Here is a 20,900-nt window from a genome sequence, read left to right on the forward strand (position 1 = left end):
ATGTCACCGAGAGAATTAGCGTCTTATAGAGCGCGAGTATTGTACGGAGTTACAGACTGTCACTAACATACCAAGGTGAACAAATTCGTCGACCACTTCAAAAGTACCTCCATCTATCACCACCGCAGTTCCAACGCCCGAAGGGCTACCACGCATTCTACCAGCCACCATATACTTTGTTTTGGTAGAATTTATGGTAATCCCTATCCTCGCAGCTTCCTCTTTAAGATGCGTATATACGCTTCCGCCAGTTCGCTTAACAAAATCGTACGCCGCCTTGAAGTCTGTAAACGAATGGTGAGTTTGTAAGTTGAACTCCCGGAATTTATCGAAGATTTGTCACAAAGTGAATTGAAGATCATTTTTAACAACACTTTTCTGCCCTTCCAAGGCATTCTGCAACGATTTTGGAATCATTTTCTAAAAAAGACCTTGTCAGGTCTTCAGAAGCGTTTCCCAGCAATGTTTGGTTAGATTTAAGATCATTTTTCAAAAGGTTATTCTGCTCTTTAGAAGCGTTTTCAACTATTTTAGTCTTTCAGAAATATTTTCGACAAATTTTTGTTTAATTCAAGATCATTTTCAGAAAAGCCTTTACTAGCGGTTTTGGGCTCAATTTGGGATAATTTAAAAAAACCCTTCATAAATTGGCTGCACTATTCAGTTTGTTTACGTTGAATTCGTTCACGGCTGCACAATTAACCGTTTTTTTGCAGATATTGAGCATTAACTGTGGTTTAGAGTTGATTATACTTTTCGGTGTGATTAGTTTTGTACCAGGAAAATCCTAATTAATCGCACTTATTCTTCACAATGGCCGATTCCACCTGATCGACCAACGTAGATTGTGTTAAGGTGGTTTGACGCATCGCATCGCAATGTTCAAAGTAATTGAACTTAAGGTGGTTTATCTCGGCAAGGGGTTGCTCACTATGGAAAGTGCCTGCGATCGTTTTTTAAGTTTTATCTTCCTTCATCAGGCTGTCTCCTCAAGGTCTGTCAACCAAAATGACGCCCCTAATGATCTGAAGCAGACCATTTTGGTTAACGGCTAACTGATGAAATGGCTTTCTAAAAGACTGCCTCTACACCACTAGCCGCTAGATCTGCTGTTGGTGAACCTTCGACGTGGCGTCGCCGTGATGAGCGTTTCACGGTTGCCAAGTCACTCCTTGGAGGTACCAAGCCATCGACTGTCGACCCCTCGAAGGAATTATTTTGGCTCTATATGTCCAGATTCACTTTAATGCGATGACCTCGGATCTAATTGTAGCTTTAGGATCTTCGAGCATGCAGTCATTTCTGACTCTCCAAGCACCACTACGTTATAGTTCCCGTTTTCAGGTCTGTGTCTGACTCCAATCCATGAATGCTGATTGACTACCAGAACGTGCGTGGACTTCAAAACAAAATCGATGCCCTTGATTGATTCACTATCAACAGCTATTTGGGAGCGCATTCTTCGTCTTTAGATGCGATCGTAACCAACAGGATAGCAGAAAATCCCGTAGCGGATCGCGATCTCTATTCTCTAGTAAACTGAGTTGCTCAATCGACCCATCCCCGATTTACGAAACACTTGAGCAGCTATGAGTGAAAGTCATAGCGAACGCCAGGAATATCAGCGAACATATCGACTCACTTGGTAGTGTATATTCGCATCTAGCGTCTAATGACCTAGCACTGCTGTTCGGTTATTACAACCAGTCCAGTTTAATTTGGAATGCTCCTCTAAACAGTTGTCCTAGCATCGACTTACATCGCTCTAACGCTTCCGCAGCTTGTACCGTGCTTCTTTTAGACAATTTCTATTTCCACGCCCTGACACAAATTAATCCAGTGTTAAACATAAATAACCGCTGGTTAGATCTGAAACTTGCCAACGGTTTCGCCATACACAACAAGAACACAAGCCTTCAAGGAATTACATCGTTGTGCTTCAGCTCTAAAGTACACGAGTTAACCGTGCACGATGCTCTGTTCGCTAGCTGTCAACGCTACATTTCTTCTGACCAGCATGGATTTTTTTTCAAAACGTTCAGTCGCAACGTAAATACAGGAGCGCAAGTACACGGACCTGAAAGCAGCGTTTGATCGGGTGAATCACAGCATTCTCCTCGCCAGGCTGGAGAAACTGGGAGTTTCCGCACTGTTCTGCAAATGGCTACACTCGTACCTAGGGATGCTTTACCGGTTTTACCGAAACCGGTTTTACCGGTATTACCGTGCTATTTTTCAATACCGAAATACCGGTTTTTACGCGGTCAAAAACCGGTATTTTCGGTATTTTTTTACATGGTAAATTTAATGAAAAAATAACTCATGTAGCTTCCATTGTCGTTCAGATTGTTAACGTATAGAGCGAATTCAATTCAAAGATTCGAGGTTCTGAAAATAATGGCTCAATTATCCCACATTTTGCACCTTACTGGACACCGCAGTCTAAAAGTGCGACAATGCGAATGCTGTGAGTAAGAAAGAGAAAGACTGACAACTGCAATGTTGCTGTTTTGTTTTGTCATATGCATTGGCATTAGAGAAAATAATCTGGCTTAATCCAGGTACAGCTGCAAAGCACAATGTATAATTTTAACAAACGGAAAATATTTATCTAAATATCTATGATAGTGACTTCAACCAAAATACAATTAAGAATATTGCGCAACAGTAAAAAATGTGCGATACACATTGTAGCTCTTCAGATAATTTTCAGTGAAAAATTACGGAGTGCTTTAAAAAATGTCATAGCATATCACGGAAGAGGAGTTCGTTTATTGACCCGTTGATAGACAGGATGACTGTTTTCTGAAACCACCATCAAAGATTGCATCGCTGCGAGCGTAGACTGACTTGTAAGAACCATTCATACTGCGAACTGTGAAACGTAAAGAATCTGACTAAAGAAATGACACTGGAGCTCATTTTCAGTTCGTCGAAACCAAGTGCGCGTGAATCTCGATGAAACCTTCTGAATCTTTTGCTCGAAAACTTGCGAAGTATCAGTCGATGAACGCGACTGAAAATAATGACTGCAAGCAAACGGCAACAAATATCATCGTATCATCACGAAATCGATCCGTGCTGCCTAACGAAAACACCAGGCAATCAAATTTGTAGCGAACAGTTCATAAAATCGCCTAAATTTTGAACTCGAAAAAATATTGTTCGAACTTTTCCTAGCAACTTTTGAACACAGTCACGCACAACAATCATCGTTGAGCAAATCAGGTTTAATGATGACAGGAGGCCGCGTGTGACTGAGCTCCAGTGTCTTTTCTTTAGTCAGATTCTTTAGTAAAACGAGCAATGTTATGCAGTTTTTTCCGACCATGTTTAGTTCCTGATCTATTATTTATCCTCCGCCTTAAAATGCGTGTCTCAAAATTCACTAATGCTCTTGTCACTCAAAATAATTCAAAAAAACAGTAAATATTTCAATAACCTAGCGCCACGTATCACAGCACGTTTCGTAGGTTTCAGCATGAACAAGGCTTTAATAAAATTAGTAGGAATATAAGCTGTCAATTTGGACCACAAGACCACATATTTTGGTATTACTCAAATTGTATGCAGTTTCCCAGTAAAGTCTGCCTCGTTTTAGAGTTGACACGATAAACACTCTTTCCGTACTTATTTCGTTTGAAGAGAGCTAGTCACTTGGCTGTTCCAAAAAATTGAGTATCATTAATTAATGGAAACATTTTCTACAAATTTCACAATTTTTTAATTTATTCGCCAAGTATTGGTTTATACCGGTTTTTTACCGGTTTTACCGGTATTGTATTTATCAATACCGAAAAACCGGTTTTCGAAATACCCCCTCGGTATTGGCATCTCTACTCGTACCTAACACATCCCGTGGGCTGAGTGTGAAGATAGGGTCCATGTTTTCTAGCTCGTTCTGCAAACATATCTGGCGTACCATAGGGGAGCAATCTTGGACCACTGCACTTTTCTCATTTTTACGAATGAACTGTCAGCTGTTCTGCCTCCTAGCTGTCGGTATTTTTCTACTGACGATGTAAAAAGGTAAAGGTGAAGGTCTTCAAGGTAATTGAAATGGACTCCGACTGCATTAAACTGCAACGTCTTGTGGACAAATTTGAAGATTGGTGCTCGAGTAACATGGACACCGTCAGCATCTCAAAGTCACATCTTAAGGGCCAAACAGAATGCTGCATCAACGCGTCCATCCAGCGCCTCTATGGTTCAAAGGTACAAGTACCAGCAAACCACATGCCCTGGCGGGTGTTGTGGGTTCGAATCCGGCCATAATCTCAGATTATAGCTTGGTTCGACTCATGCACCTTCCAGCATTGGACAAAAGGTAGGAGTCAAAATGACTACTTGTTAAGCGTAGCTACCAATGTCCCCCCTCCTCACCTTTCCGCTCTTCCCCCTCCTTCACCAAAAAAGATTCATTTCTTTCCCTTACCGTCCCTTCATCAATTGTAGAACCATCGTTTCAAAAAAAAGTCGACCATCCATTGTAGCTGCTTACTATTCTCAATGGACCTCTCCCGCAAGAAAATTTTCAGGCCTCCGTGGGGTATTTATGAAGCAAGCATCATCGATGAATATGGAAAAAAGCAGCGGTCCGAAATTACCTCCTTGTGGTACCTCCAGAAAGGTTATGTTGCCAAAAGCATTCAATCCGAAAGCATTAGATCCAAAAATCACACACAAGGCGATACGATTGGCGCGATACGACGCTATCTTTTTTACAAATTTGATTGGTGCACTCAGGCGAACGATTTTGGCGATTACAATTTTATTGTTTTTGTTGTTTTTGTATTGGATTGTTTTTAAAAGAGCTCTTTCTGGGCTTTAGTCATTTTATAGCAATTTGAAAACTTAATTTGGGATCAATTTTGAAAAAGGCCCTCAGAAGCATTTTATGTTTAATTTCAGAACAATTTTTGGGAGGCCTTTTCAGATCTTTAGAAGTTTTTTTCAAAAGGGCTTTTCTGACCTTTTGAAGCTTTTTGGACAGTTTTAGGTTTTAGGTTTATCATTATTTAAAAAGGCCTAAAAGCTGGGAAATATCTTTTAAAGGGTCTTGTTTAGTTCTAATAAGCTTTTTTCGGTGAATTCTGGGAATTCGCGCGAATTTGGGGTCATATTTTATGATGGTTTCTTTAATCCATAGAATCGTTTTATGACGATTTTGCTTTGGCTTTTTCTTTCCTACGATAAAACTGATAAACCTTGATGTGGTGTAGGACTATTTAACTAATCAATAAATGAACAGCGGTCACGTTTAATTCTGAATACGGTTTATATTAGAATACTTTTGCAAATTCAAGTGGAATTCGGGAAAAAATATCAAATGTGGTTATTGCGCTTTTCAGAAAGTGCCTTCATTCTGAATAAGAATACGGCCAGTACGCCAGTTATCTCTGATAACTAATAGTTCTAAATTAATCGAATTCTTGAATATCCTTAATTCTCATATAGATATCCTAAAAATCCTTTATATGAAAACAAAATCACCAGATTCGGCTGGATATCGAAAAAAAATCTTAGAATCAATTTGATTAATGATTAAAATACAGATATTAGAGGATACAAAAATTTTTGTTGATTTTTATCCCATAATTTAGATAATTCATTCTATTGATGTTTCCATTTAGATCATGCAAAATTTCTACTAATATTGATCGAAGGGTTGTAGAATGTATAAAGTCATCTCGATAAGCAAGGAAATTACCATGGAGAGGGTGAGAAGAAACAAAGTGAACCGTTGAAGAAAGGTACGAGCAAAATATTAAAAATTTTATTTAATTTTATAAAATCAGAAGGGAGAGAAAAACGTTTCGACGTCTTAATGTTAACATGATTTCATATTTTGCAGTTGCAAACATACATCTATGTAAGCTGTGGGGACAGTGGACGCTTGGCAGCGATCGGCTTTGGGGTTTAGCGGCGGATTCCCGTTATAAATACTGTGCACTAGCTCTTTGGTGGGGGCGAGGGTGGCGAGGCGGGTGCGACTCTATGGTTTAAAGCTTCTGTCGACTACCGCGAACGTCCAGGTCGTGCTGCGTTCAAATGGAAGGCGCCCGGGGCGACATTGTCTGTCGCGTCAAGAAGAACTGTCCGTTTCACATTTGCCGGATACTCTGATGATAACCACACACCCGACGACGGACCCGACATAGAGTTTTATACGTTACTAGCTGGTCCGACAAACTTCATATTGCCACAAATTAACCTGTGTTGTACATAAATCATGAATCTCGGATGATCTTTTTCACAATTTCAAGTTTTGAAGGTTTCTGAGAAGCTCAACCTTAGGTGTTTCATTTTGGCAGTTACGTAGCTATGAAAGCATGGCTAGTTTAATATACAAATTTGCAATTTTTCCTCATAGTAGAGTAGAAAACAACACCCCCATTGCTTAGCCAGAAAGCGGATAATATCGCGGATAGCAATATTCGCCGTGATTGTATAACATTTTGCCGAAATGAAATGTACCATTTCACGGAAAACTTTCGTGGAAAGTACCATTTCGCTGTTGCTCGTTCGGACCCAACAGAAGGAAAGTAATAGAGGTCAGTAGACCTAGAAAAACAAATAAACCTGATTTCCGCGAGGGGGCAGATTCAAAAATTTCTGGAGTTTAATTGGTTTTTCAGCTACGCAAAAAATTTTGTTTTATTTGTATCAGAGTCCTTATCCCACTACCACAAGGGTGAGGGGTCTCAAACCATTATAAAATAAATCCATGCCTCCAAAATCGCTTACATACAAAATTTGGTTCCATTTGCTTGATAAGTTTTCGAGTTATGTGGAAATTTGTATTTCATTTGTATGGGAGCCCCCCCTCATGAATAGGAGAGGGGTCCTAATTCATCATAGAAAAAAATTTTGTCTCCAAAAACACCCACATGTAAAATTTTGTTCCATTTGCTTGATTAATTCTCGAGTTATGCAGAAATTTGTGTTTCATTTGTATGGGAGCCCCCCCCTTCATAGTGGGGAGAGGGGTCTCTAACCATCGTAATAACCTTCCCTGGCCCCAAAAACACCTGCATGCAAATTTTCACTCCGATCGGTTCAGTAGTTTTCGATTCTCTAAGGATTAAGGAACATACGGACGGACAGACAGAAATCCATTTTTATAGGTATAGATTACATTTATTTCACCACAATAATATTTCTAGCGCTCGGTTTTTGATGTTTGGCGACGAATTCCCGTTGTAAATACGGCACACTAGCCGTTTGGTCTCGGAGGTTTGGAGGCCGGTGCGGCTCTATGGTTTAAAGATTATATCGACTACCGCGAATGCCCACATCGCGCTGCGCTCAACAAATGCCAGGGAAATGCAAGATGAAGACTGAAGATTGAAGATTGTATCGCGTCAGGAAGAACTGATTCAAGATAATTACATATTTTCTAACCTTAAGAGAAGCGTTTCTTGGTGGTTTTACCTGTAGTTTGGATTCAGTTTTTATTTTCTTTTTGCCTGACCTTGCTTCCAAATAAGCTTTTCAACGATTTCAAGCTAAAGTGCCTTTTTTCGCTTTCTTAAAGTAGATAAAAACCATCTACCTACCTACAAATGGTTTTGTTTTAATAACTTAGTTTTAAAGAATCAAAATTTAAGAATAATAAAATATATGAATGATGGAAAAACAAACATATGAACAAGTGAATTTATAAAACGATCTCATTTATTTCCGCATCCGTTCTATTAGATTCCACCACTGATTAGTATTTTCGATTAAATTTAAGACACTTTGATGAGCTCTCCGAACGGCAGGTTTTGGAAGCTCCCGGGGCAGGACATCATAAACCGCAAAAGTTGCACGTCCGTATGCATACGAGCGTAAAGGTGCATATAGACGAACAATTTGGTTGCCGTCAGCAACTCCGTCCGTCCGTCAGCATAATTTGTTTGTCACTGCTTTCAAGGCACTTGCTCGTTCTATATCTGCTGCCGCCCAGGCCTCTGGTCGGTCATCTGTAGCCTGATTATTCTCAACGGCATTCGTACCGTACCAAAAATTGGAAGCTTTCTTCAGCAATTCTCAACCTAATAATTTGATATTTGGCCTCCTTCCGAAATACCGCAAGGAAGTCGTTTAGGTACTCAACCTGTTTGTTTTATTTTATAAGTTTTAATCGATACAATCACGTTTAAACTTGAAAATTCTTACTCATCTTAAATTTTTTCTCTGAGTGTAAACCCAATTGCACTTTCTTCTGGATGTAAACTTTCTTCTCATTCAACCACACTTTGGCTCCAAGCACGAGAAAGGAACAACTCCTTATAATTACATTTTGTTTCTCTTTTTTTCTTCTTCATTTTAATTTACCTCTCTATTGTCATATCTGGCTGCCAGCAGCAGCAGCAACAGCAGCAGCAGATCATATCTATAGGCAAACGGTGAATCTGCTGCCACATTTACGACGCTTTCCGTTGATGAAATCTCTTTTACCTTTCTCGTCATTCAACCACCAGCACCACAGCGCCTCTAGCGTTTTGTGCCTCAACTGCAACCCTTGATTGACACACGACGTTGCTCAGACAACGATACCGATGACGCTCAGCCCAGCCAGCCGTTCATTTGGGGTCATTGATGATGTGGGTTGGCTGGCAAATGGCCGCTGGCTGACGCGGCGAAAGAGAGGTGTCTTCCTATATGTAGTATTTATCAGTTCGTTCACTTTGCGCCGCGACCTTTTCGCTTTCTGCTGCTGCATCATGTGACCGCGGGCGGGTGGATAAGCCTGGTTAAATCGACCTACAAAACACAATCTTCATAACGATTTTCTTTTTTTTTTGCGGGTGGTTGTCAAATTCGCCACAGCGCATCACAATGCAATGCAACTGCAACAAAGCAACCTGGTGATGAAAAATGCTGTGGTTGCTTGCTTGGCCGTATCGTATCTGGGTCATTTTGCTGTCGATTCCGTTTCGTTTGCCTTGAAGCTTCCAGCAAAGTACCTACACACTAACAAGCTCTAATTAAACCGAACACCCCACCCATTGGAGGAAGTGCATTGCTTGCTAATTGTTTGTTGTTTCTTTTTTGCTTGCAGATATCGGTGACATTCCGGATGACATTAAACACCTGCGCAGTTTACAGGTTGCCGATTTTAGCTCCAATCCGATTCCGCGGCTGCCGGCCGGTTTCTCGCAGCTGCGAAATCTCACGGTGCTCGGCCTGAACGATATGTCCCTGACGACGCTACCGCAGGACTTTGGATGGTGAGTTTGTTTGTTTGCTTTTTTTTCTTTCTTATTTTGGGTTGCCATGACTCAACATCATCAGCTAGCATCAACATTCCAACCGGTTTTACAATCGCATTAATATTCACAGTCTACTTCGATATGACGCAATCGCACCAAATCGAGTCAACGTTTGACATTAGTTCTTTTTTGTTTTTCTTTTTTTTTTGTTTACGCAGTCTAACGAAGCTGGAATCGCTGGAGCTGCGCGAGAATCTGCTCAAAAGTTTACCGGAATCGATCAGCCAGCTCGGCAAACTGGAACGGCTCGATTTGGGGGATAACGAAATCGAAGAGCTTCCGCCCCACCTGGGCTATCTGCCGTCGCTGCAGGAACTGTGGCTCGATCACAACCAGCTGCAGAAGCTTCCGCCGGAGATTGGGCTGCTGAAGAATCTGGTCTGTTTGGACGTGTCCGAGAACGGGCTCGAAGAGCTGCCGGAGGAAATCGGCGGGCTGGAAAGTTTGACCGACCTGCACCTGTCGCAGAACCGGCTGGAGAGTCTGCCGGACGGTATCTCCAAGCTGACCAAGCTGACGATCCTGAAGCTGGACCAGAATCGGTTGCACACGTTGAACGAAAGCATCGGCCAGTGTGTGCACATGCAGGAGCTGATCCTGACCGAGAATTTCCTAAACGAGCTGCCTTACACGATCGGCAATATGACACTGCTGAACAATCTGAACGTGGACCGAAACTCGCTGGTGTCCGTTCCGAGCGAGATAGGAAACTGCAAGAGTTTGGGCGTGCTGAGTTTGCGCGAGAACAAACTAACCAAACTGCCAGCGGAGCTGGGGAATTGCTCCGAGCTGCACGTGCTGGACGTTTCCGGAAACCTGCTGCAGTATTTGCCCTATTCCTTAGTGAACCTACAGCTGAAGGCGGTGTGGCTTTCGGAAAACCAAGCACAACCGCTGCTAACATTCCAACCGGACGTAGACGAGGCGACGGGCGATCAGGTTCTGACCTGCTTCCTGCTGCCCCAGCAGGACTACGTCCCACCCAGTCCGGAGAATCGCGAAGACACCGACTCCGAAGACTGGGAAGAACGGGAAGCATCGCGCACACATTCGGTGAAATTCAGCGAAGATTCCAACGCAGACAAGGACACGCCCTTCGTCCGCCAAAACACGCCCCACCCGAAGGAGCTAAAACTTAAGGCGCACAAACTGTTTGCCAAGGAGCGCAAATCGGACGACATGAGCGGTGCCAATCTTGACACACTGTCAGAGGAATCGTCCTCGAAACCGTCGCTGCTGAACAAGACGGGCACCGCCGGTGCCACCATGGACGACATTCAGGGCAGTGTCCCAAATGAACCACCCATTTCCGAAGAAAATCCCAACAAGGAAAACGAACAGCAACAACAGCAACAGTACGGCACTGAGGACGACAACTACGAGAAGCGGGTCGGATTTGACGTCAACGAGGAGGAGGAACACTACTATCCGGACGAAAACGAGGACGGACCCGAGAAGAAGCCCATTTCCAAGCTGCATCGAAGGTAAAGCCTAGTAGAAATTTCCGAACTTTCAATCAGAAAACAAAAAACTAATTATGACCTAATCCTCCGCGCACAGGGACACCCCGCATCACCTGAAAAACAAACGCGTCCATCACGCCATGTCCGAAAAGAACAACAGTCTGGTGCTGAATTCGCTCAAACTGAAGGAATCGCTTCCGCCAGCGCCGCTGTTGGACGAACATCCGCCGCCGCCGCATCCGGTGGTGCTGGAAACGGTAGCGGAACCTCCCGAAGCCGGTGAAGGTAAGTCCGTCAGTCGCATCCCGTGATGCGCGCGCGGTATTGTCATGTTGTCACTTTTCGATGCGAGTCACAATCGAACAACGAGGCAGAGCCAGAGACAGAGACAGGTGGCAATTAATCATCGCTGGTTCGTTTCGTTGCTTGCGCAAATGGTGCATGAAACTTGGAAGGTGCCCTACCTATACCTATACGATTTTGTGTTGTATTGTATGATTTCCAAACACTCTACTCTTGCGAGTGAAACGACGACGACGACGACGGAGACGGAGACGACAGTATCAGCGACTGCCTCCGGCAGATACAGGCGGTCGATAATGTTGTCTAATGGTTAGGAATTTCGATGTTTACCTTTTTTATCGGTAACGATTTGCTCACATTCCTATTAATAGTTACCGTGTTTTTTTATAAACAGATTGATAAAAGGTTGCACTTATAATTGATTGTAATGAAAAATTCTTGTTAATGACACAGTTTTCGAAAACTGCGTTCAAATCAAGTGGGATAAAATTTAAATTAACTTACTTTTAAATTACTCATTACATACCGTGACTGATAGCGCGCAATTTAGTACCCCCGGTTTAACGACAAGAGCGTGACGACATTTCACAACACCACCCGCACCCGCACTTACTCGGCATATCTACCGAACGCCGGTAATTGCTGCGGCACGTACTATCATCTATCGGTTGTGATAGTTCGAGTCAAGTACATACATAGTAGCAGGCAGTGCAGCAGTGTAGATACGTATGCAGATGAAGCAATAATAAAATTGTCGTTTATCTGACAATTACTGACGACGATGACGACGACGACGACAACGTCGTCGTTCGTATTGCTGTGCTGCGTGCCTGCTCGGAATTAGTCAACTAACTGGTTGACTGTGACTCTGACTATAGAAGCAAGACGACAGACTGTCGTCTGCCGTACTATCTACACTCTAAGGTATCCAATTAAATGACTTAAAAATGAGAATAATTGTTTAACCTTCGCCATTGTGGTGAACCTTGACTGACTGACTGACTGCCTTCAGTCGCGGTAGGAAAAATTGACAGGGAACTTAAACTTGATTACAGACGTACTCGAAAACCCTCACACACAAATTGATATGCCAAAAAATGAGGAAAAGACGGCAAAAAGAAAGTGAAATGACGAGGAACGAACGTTAGAAAACTGGAAATGGTGACCAGAATGACGAAAATCCTCACAAGAACATTCAAAAAGCGAGAAAGGAATGCCAAAAGAGAAAACGAACAAAACGTGACGAAAAGACTGCAAATTATACCGAAAAGACAACGCAAAAGCTAAAACCCAGACAAAAACGGCAAAAGAAGTTGTAAGAAAGGATGACAATGAGATGAACAAAATCGCGAAGAATAAAAAGTGAAATAATTACGAAAAGATTACAAAGAATAACAAATACGACAAAAAGATGAGGAAAAAAAACGAAAACCAGATGCCAAACACGTAAAAAGATCTACTTAACAAGCGAAAAGATAACAAAAAGAAGACACAATTATAGAAAAAAAGATAGAAAAACAGCAAAAAATCGTTACACAGAAGGCCAGAAATCGACAACAGGGCGACGGATAGAAGACGAAAAAATGTCAATCAAACGACAGCGAAAAAATGACAAAAACACGAGAAAAAGACGGCTAAAGGATGGTGAAATGACAACGAAAAGACGGAAGAGATTACAAAAGACAAAACCGGCACAAAAAATACATTGCGAGTAAGTTTGAGAAAGTTCAAAAAGTCAAAATAGATAACGAATAGATAACCAATGAAAAGAGAAAATTCCGAGGCGGAACGAAAAGACAAGGAAAAGGTAATGAAAAGATAATGCAAAGCAAAGCAAAGCCTAGGTGCTACATTCCGTTATCGAAACTTTGCCTTCTGATTTAATACGACAGACTTCACAGCCAGCTGTTGGAGTACAGGACAATTGCAGGGCCAGTTGCTACGATCCTATTGACTCTTCCACCCCAGTCGGAATTCGTACATACGACGACTGGCTTATCAGGCCAGCATAATACCTCGAAGCCTACTGGGTGGCCGAAAAGATAATGAAAAGACGTCGAAATGATTACGGAAAATGGCCAAAAGGACAGCAAAAATACAAAAAATAAACGAGTAAAATCCAATAAAGTCAAATATACGACGGACAAAAGACGAAAACACAGCGAAAAGATATCGAACATATGACAAAAGGAGAGTGGAAAAATGAAAATACATAGTGAAAAAAGTTTTCGACGCAAAATTCACAAAAAGGCAGCAAAAACGACGAAGAGACGTAAAAAAGAAAACGTAAAGATGACGAAGAGACGTTAAAAGACGACGAAAGAGCTAAAACGGTGTCAAAAAAGAACAGAAGCAACAAAAAATGCCAGAAAAGCTATGAAGAGATGAGAAAAAAAACAGTTACATGACGGAACAATGACAAAAGAACGATGGAAAGATAATGTAAACAAGAAAAAAAATGGCAAAAAACAACGAGACGATCAAAAGACAGTAAAAATGGAAAGAAAATTACACGGAAAGTTCACAAGAATAGACAACCAAAATTTAAAAAAAAATAAAAACGCTAAAAAGTTCGAAAATAAACAAAAAAGCAACAAAAATACCAAAATGGACGGTGAAAAGACTTTGAAAACACTACCTAGGGACGACGGAAGGACGAAGAAAAGGCAGCAAAAAGACAACGAAAAGCTGTTGAACGGTGAAAAAACAGTGAAAAAAATTTCTACGCAGAACTCACAAAAAAGACAGCAAAAACGACGAAGAAACGAAAAAAAGAAAACGTAAAGATGACGAAAAGATGACGAAAGAGCTAAAACGGTGTCAAAAAAAGGAAAAAAGCAACAAAAAATGCCAGAAAAGCTATGAAGAGATGAAAAAAAACAATTACATGACGGAAAAATGACAAAATAACGATAGAAAGATAATGTAAACAAGACAAAAAAGGGTATAAAAGAACGAGACGATCAAAAGACAGTAAAAATGAAAAGAAAATTCCACGGAAAGTTTACAAGAATAACGAGAATGCGATGATTAGACAACCAAAATTAAAAGAAAAGAAAAAACGCAGAAAAAAGTTCGAAAACACCTTGTAAAACCGCGACAAAAATACCAAAATGGACGGTGAAAAGACTTTGAAAACACTACGTAAGGACGATGAAAAGGCAGCAAAAAGACAACGAAAAGCCGTTGAAATGTAAACGAAAAATAAAGGAAAATTGCCGGAACGGAAAAACCGATGCAAATGTGACGAATATATGATGGAGAAAGCTATTCCCGAATAAAAATGTATAGCGAAAAAACATTGGATTTCACTGTTACAAAACTTCGAAAAACCACATTGAAACAGTGAAAATCTTTGTCAAAGTTACACTGAAGTTACCAAAAATGCCGCTGTTTTCACAGTAAATTTTAAAGGAAACCGCCAATTTTACAGCGAATAAGGGGGTGATTAAGTGCTGTTACACTAAATTTTTCGGCTTTTTCCCATACAAATATAAACCAAAAACAGTGAACTTTGTGGTACATTCACTGTAAGTTTTACACTATTTTACAATAAAGTTACAATAAAATTTAAGGTCAATTCTGCAAATAAAACTGTAGGCTTTCGGATTATTAGGACGAAATAAAACCGGCTGATTAATTATGGTATTTCATGTTTTTGAAAAGATACGATGACAATGAAGGTCAAGGTCAAGTCATAAAAACAACGAGATTGGTCTATTCCATAGGAGCGCGGAGCCTTCCCCCGAACACCCGCGTTGAGAATCGCGGCTGTCACGCTGACAGACAGACGAACACCGTAAGTCGCAAGCGCCTGCATAGTGTCGTCGGCCCGTCAGTAAAACGAATTAGATTAAACTTCCCGTTCGGTGGTTTCTACAGTATGCGGAGGAAGAGGCACAATTTGTGTCTAAAAATAACTCAATCTGCCAACGGTTCGACCTTAGATAGAGATGATTTCCGGCGGCCATTTGCTTCGAAACAACTTGCTCTTCCTCCGTCCTTCCGACGGAGATTGCTAAGCGTCTCATTCCACCAGGGCACATCACGGCAAACTGTTCGCGTGTTAAACATACGACGACTGGCTTATTAGACCAGCGTCTTACCTCGAGGCCAACTGGGAGGTAGATGATCCCCAAAGGAAATCCAATTGGTTTTCCTCGGATCATTGAAATTGTTCTCTCTTTAGAGGATTAGCCTCGATGTCGAAAATGATATGTCTGTGGTCTGATAAACTTGGTTCATCAGTGACATGCCAATTATTGACTTTCTCAGATATAGAGGCGCTACCCTAGTAGCACAGTTGTTTCAAACCGGTTGTGGCAACCGATTTGTGACTAATTTTAGTCGTAAATAAGTTGCTGTAACTAAAAGTGCCAAATATGTGCTGCTTGGGTACATAGAGTAAGGTCTAGGACCTCTTGTCTGATAGCGTTTATAAAGGTGGGGTCATTCCCTACATTGATTACATTGACCTCGTTAGAAGTACGATATTCAAGTAGGTACTCACCCCTGATGTTTGTGTCCGAGCTGCCCCATATCGTGTGGTGCGCATTTGCGTCGCAGCCTATCACGTACGGCTTGTTGACTACCTTGCAGTACCGCACGAGTTCAGTTACCTCGGGCGGTGGTATTTTGTCCTTGTCCCCTGAAAAGTAGGAGGACGCAACGACTATCTCCTGCTTCCCTCTAGTCCTACGGGACTACGCGATGGCAACGACTTCGCGTTGGATGAATTCTGTAATTGGAGAAAATGTTATTTTCTTATTTAACAGAATAGCAGTTCCCTGCTAGCACAGTTGTTATTAACTAGTTGTGGTAACCGATTAATGACTAAATTCAGTCATAAATAGGTTGTAGCAACCAGAAATGACAAAAGTGTGTTACTTGAGTCCTAGGCTTGGACTGTGTATTGCAATAGATTAGCGTGCTTACCATTAGCGCCGGATATACCGAGGATCGTGGTGTCGTTAATTCATGGCTCCTGGATCAGAGCAGCACTCAGCTGCTCATTGGTGAACCTCCGGCTTAGAACACTAGATGCGTCCTTGGCATGGTGGAGGTTCACTTCAACGCAGCGAAAGCTGCTCATTTTGTGGCAGGATTACCGTTTTCAGCTTGATCCAATAATGGATCGAGCCTTGGCTAACGGGTCCCAGCAGCGTTTTCGCTGAGTTGAGCGGCCGAGTCCCCCACACCGGCAGGCTTCGGGTGCTGCAGGCGACAGGCCACAGATATCCGACCCGCACTTAACGGTTACTGTGTCACTATTGTAAAATCATGTTTTCGGAGCTTCGTGCACCGTTTCCGCAGATTATATTAAAATACATATTCCCTTTAGATGTATAATTTCGCAGTTGCCACCGACCAGCGCAATAACATTAGCATCTAAATTGTCATAAACCATGATAAATTATTTTGAAATTTTCCCAGTAATGTTTGTTTTATTTTTTAACACCAAACACCTATCCAGCCCACAATTTCAGGGTCACTATACGCTGCTGAACAAAGTTATCGTTCCCAGCGTTGGAAAGAAGTGTTAATACAAACAGCATAATCGCTCCCAATTGCCATTCCGCCATGCCAGCAAGATAACAGTAGTACGTATTGAGGTTTCGGAGGGAACGGAATGTACCTGTTCTGTTTACCCGCCCGATCTACGACGATCTGCGTCTTCCTGATAACGCACGTTTCTTATCTTGCGCAACCAACCTGTCAACCAGAAACGACGATGAAAATTCGGGGAGCGGTTTATGCTATCACTTTTCCCCAACACGCATGTTCCACTGTGATAACGTTTTTGTAGCAATATTTTGTATTATCCGAGTCTAACTTGGTTCATAGTTAAAATCTAAGCAATAACTAAAATATAATTGAAAACGCACAATAAGTTTTCATGCAATAAAAACTTTCACAGTAAAGTTTGCATTTAATACTCCAGCAAGCAAGAGTGGCAACCGTGGATTTTAATTCCCTCCCTAAGGGATTGGTGACCAAAGTCGGTCATAAAAGCCACAACAGAGCAATAAAACTCCAATTGTTACTTTGAGAAAGTTTCTAAATCGCCTCCAATCCAACTTTCTGGAAACCGAACATGACGAATCGATAGACGATTACCTAGTTTCACCTGTTGTAATGTTGCTTAACTCTCCCAAGTCACCCAGCCAAATGTCAGTCAGGCTTCGGCTTGGGCGGTAGCTAAGCATGTTTGCTTTCCACACTTGATATCTTCGTTACCGGGGAAAAGCACAGACAATAAAGGTGGCAACAACATCACCAACACAATGAACCCCAAACAACAAACGCCCAATTCTGTTCAAATCCAGAGCACAACATTAGGGGTTTACACAATCTGGTTTCGGATTGGGTCAATATGTTTGTCCCTGTTATTTCAACCCGTATTATTTATCCACACTCGTCGTTCGTCCGTCGCCGGCACTACACTGATAACACGTGTGTGTGCACGCAAGTATTAATGTGCTGCTCTCCCGTCACTGCCAAAGCCCTACAACTCTACTATAACACCGTGGCAAACAGCGGCAACGGTAGCGGCGGTGGTGTGGCAATAATCTAGGCCATGCATGTACAATTGGGTATAGGTCATCCCCGTGACTTGGCTTGATTAACCCATCGTGTGCGCGGGGCCGCCACCCCGCGGAACGGAACGGACGGACGGACGCACCAATTTGGGTAAACAGAATCGGTCAAATAAATGGCCACCTATTATTGCTATTAGAGGTGTACTTCGCCGTTCAGTTCATCGCCACGCTTGTTTGTGCACCGGCCCGTGCCGAAATGGTCGACGTCGATATGTCGTTGTGATGTGCGTGCCTTACCGACACCGGGCGCGCGGGTCCAATAGTGCAAGTGGAATTTCAAATGATAAAATAATTGAAAATAAGAAGTGATTAGAATTTTTGTTTCAAGTTCAGTTCAGTTTATTTTGAAAATGGTTTTTCGAGGGAACAAAATGTTTTGTAACAGAAGGAACAACAAATAAAATTCAGTCATACTTGCAATCGAAATTTTGAATGTGTATGAACAAATGATTTTGCAGCACGACAACGCTTCGTCACATCGAATTTTTGATTTGAATTTCTGGATTTGACGTCGACTTGCATCTCGCACATTGAGCAGAAGGTTTAAATCGATATAGTGTATACCGATTTAAAGGCAGCGTTTGACCGAATACTCTTGCGAAAACTTTTCCGATTTGACTTGGTGCTTTACAAAATTTTGTGGAGTGGTTGAGCTCCTATACTTATCCGGTCGAACATTACGCGAGCAACAGTCCAATTTCTGGCTTTCCTCACCATTCACAAACAAATCGGGTGTACCACAAGGCAGCAATATGGGTTCTTTGCTTTTCTCGTTGTATTTTAATGACGGTGACGGGTGTAAGGTGATTTAAGCAGACGATCTCAAATTGTACGATCAATTGAAGATTGTTGGATATTTTCATAAATTGGTGCCGCAAGAAATGGTTAATCGTTAGTAGTGCAAAGTGTCAGATTATGACATTTAATCGCAATGGTATTTGAATGCAAAATTGATGTCAACCTTCTTGGCGTCATTTTCGATGACAAAAAAAAGCCTTGGGCTTAAGCGTCTTTCTACGACTTGACCCTTCTTTATAGACAGACTTCACAGCCGGCTATTAGAGTGAACCTGCCTCCATATCCTGAACGGTGTCGCCTAATTGGTCTTGACACCGTAGGACGTCGTAGAAAAATTCAGTAAGCTGTATTTCTTGCTAGGTGCTGAATGCACATATTGATTCACCGAACATTCTATCTCTGCTAAAATTTCGTGCTCCTCAACGTTCTCTCCGCTCTGTTGGGTTACAACCAGAATTGCATCTTTTGGATTTAAGGAACGATTGAATTATTTATTTGACGAAATTAATGTTTATAAAAGACTACCCACAAATTTGCTAATTTTTTCTTTCAATATTTTTTCACCTAACTCGGGAATTTTCTACAAATCATGGCCATATGTCACATGATTCCGGAGTTGCTAAATATTATTTTAAATTTGTTGGAAATATGTTGATTTCTTTTTAACGAATCATCGACTGTGGTAATATTCATCACTTTGCTGAAGTTACACGCCATGATGCGCGTCATGTGGATCCTGGGGGACACTGGTAGTCCGGAACCGGTTCCAATAGAGGGATATTTCAGTATCAGTATAGGAGATTTTCTTCTCTGATCCAAGCACGGTACGGATTTCGAAGGAACTTGTTCAGAACATAATATCGGCCTGTTCGCGTTATAGTAGTGTCGCTTATTCAAGTTGAAGGTAATATACGTACAACACACCTCCCCTCTTTTACGAGAATGGTGTACTGAAACGAAATCATTCCAATAGTTTTCTGTGCCTTTTCGATTCCATGTAACTATGCCTGTTAGCAACATTTTATTAAATCCCCGGACTTTTCGGGTCATTTGGTGTGATAATTTTGAAAAATTCCCAGTAATAAACTTGAAGCAGCCAATAGATGGTTTAAAATAATTACAGCTTAAACAGAAGCAAAATAGAACGGTGGTTAGGAGAAATGCTTGAACGCTAATTTACCCAAAACCGATTGAAAATCAACTTACTTATGTGTCCAAGTCCTCCGGTCCGGCAGAACGAAGGGATGAAATCAGAGATCTCCTCTGCTGACGATTAACCGCCATGGCTTTTATCTGTCGCCAGGACAGGTTCTCGTCTACTCTCCCGGGTATATTGGTCGATGATTTTTAAAACTTTTGCAACATTTACTTTGAATTACCAAGTACACTGGTAACAACAACCAAACACACTACTAGAGGTAATGAACCTGTCTAAGACTCCTGCATACGGCAGATTTATAGAGGTAGGGGAGACTCGGGACAGGTAATCGTAGAGTGATTATTGTAGTGAGTCAGAGTGGAAGTCTCCGCAGAAATTCGCTCGAAAATACTCATTTCGTTTGAAGAATTATCAGTGTAAAAGCGGATCTGCTTCAGAATCTTATATATGTACATAGTATCTAGTTATCACCTTTGGTGATATTTTTCCAGCTTGCGCGACTTTTGCCATTAATTTTCGGCGCTAATCGACAAAATTCACGCACTAGATATACATTTGAACGTTTCGCAGAAACGTTCATTAGAACGGGGATTCAAAGTCCTTCTTTTTTTTCAAATTCTATTTTTCCATCATGTACGTAACTAAAGGGCGTGGCTTGCCGTTGCACTACTAGCAGGTCGCAAAACTGTTACTGTTTTTGCAACACTTAGAAACGAAAACTAAAAGTGTTTTGTGTTGCATTTCAGGAATTGAGATGTTAAATGTCCAATATCCAATAAAATGGCAATAATTAAACTAAAGGTTATAAAATTAATGGATTTCACTCTCATATCTAGCTGATAAATGCAATGGATGCATCGATTTCATACCCGAAAATGTTTAAACGTGATTGGCTGGAAGCTCATGTAAATTCACTAAAATTGTTCAAATTTATGACAAAACTTTCATCAGTTAGCTTTAAAAATCGTTTTGTGAATCGATTGATATACAAACCAGCAAAATCCGTAGCGAACTGACTGAGTTATTGTCGTTCAAAATCTATCACTTTTTCGTGTCACGATTGTTTTCGCAGCATGACACCCTATTAAAGTAAGACGTAGTCCTACGTCAAAAAATTCGAAGAATCCTGGGATTCCTCGGGCAGGAATTGTGTAGAGAAGTTCTGCGTAAGATTCGTACAGAATGCCTTGTTGAGAATCCAACAGAAGAAACTCTAACTCGGTAAAGGAATGATGGTAAAGCTCATGAAATAGGAATCCTCGGAATCCTGCAAGCAGGAAGGAATCCTAATGTGTTAATTAGGGTGGTGATTCTAAGC

At 41.5% G+C, this 20,900-nt stretch overlaps 1 protein-coding gene across 14 annotated transcripts in view; it reads left to right on the forward strand.

Moving 5' to 3' along the window:
- The window catches only part of LOC128733175 (protein lap4-like), a 218,248-nt gene that overhangs the window by 69,360 nt on the left and 127,988 nt on the right, over positions 1–20,900 (forward strand). For all 14 annotated transcript variants that reach the window (XM_053826831.1, XM_053826830.1, XM_053826839.1 and 11 more), the window contains exons 4-6: positions 9,050–9,218; positions 9,419–10,744; positions 10,821–11,008. In XM_053826831.1, the coding sequence (XP_053682806.1) occupies positions 9,050–9,218; positions 9,419–10,744; positions 10,821–11,008 (1,683 nt within the window). The remainder of the gene's footprint in view (positions 1–9,049; positions 9,219–9,418; positions 10,745–10,820; positions 11,009–20,900) is intronic.

Source organism: Sabethes cyaneus, chromosome 1, assembly GCF_943734655.1.
Source record: "Sabethes cyaneus chromosome 1, idSabCyanKW18_F2, whole genome shotgun sequence".
In the NCBI taxonomy this organism is placed as follows: Eukaryota; Metazoa; Arthropoda; class Insecta; order Diptera; family Culicidae; genus Sabethes; species Sabethes cyaneus.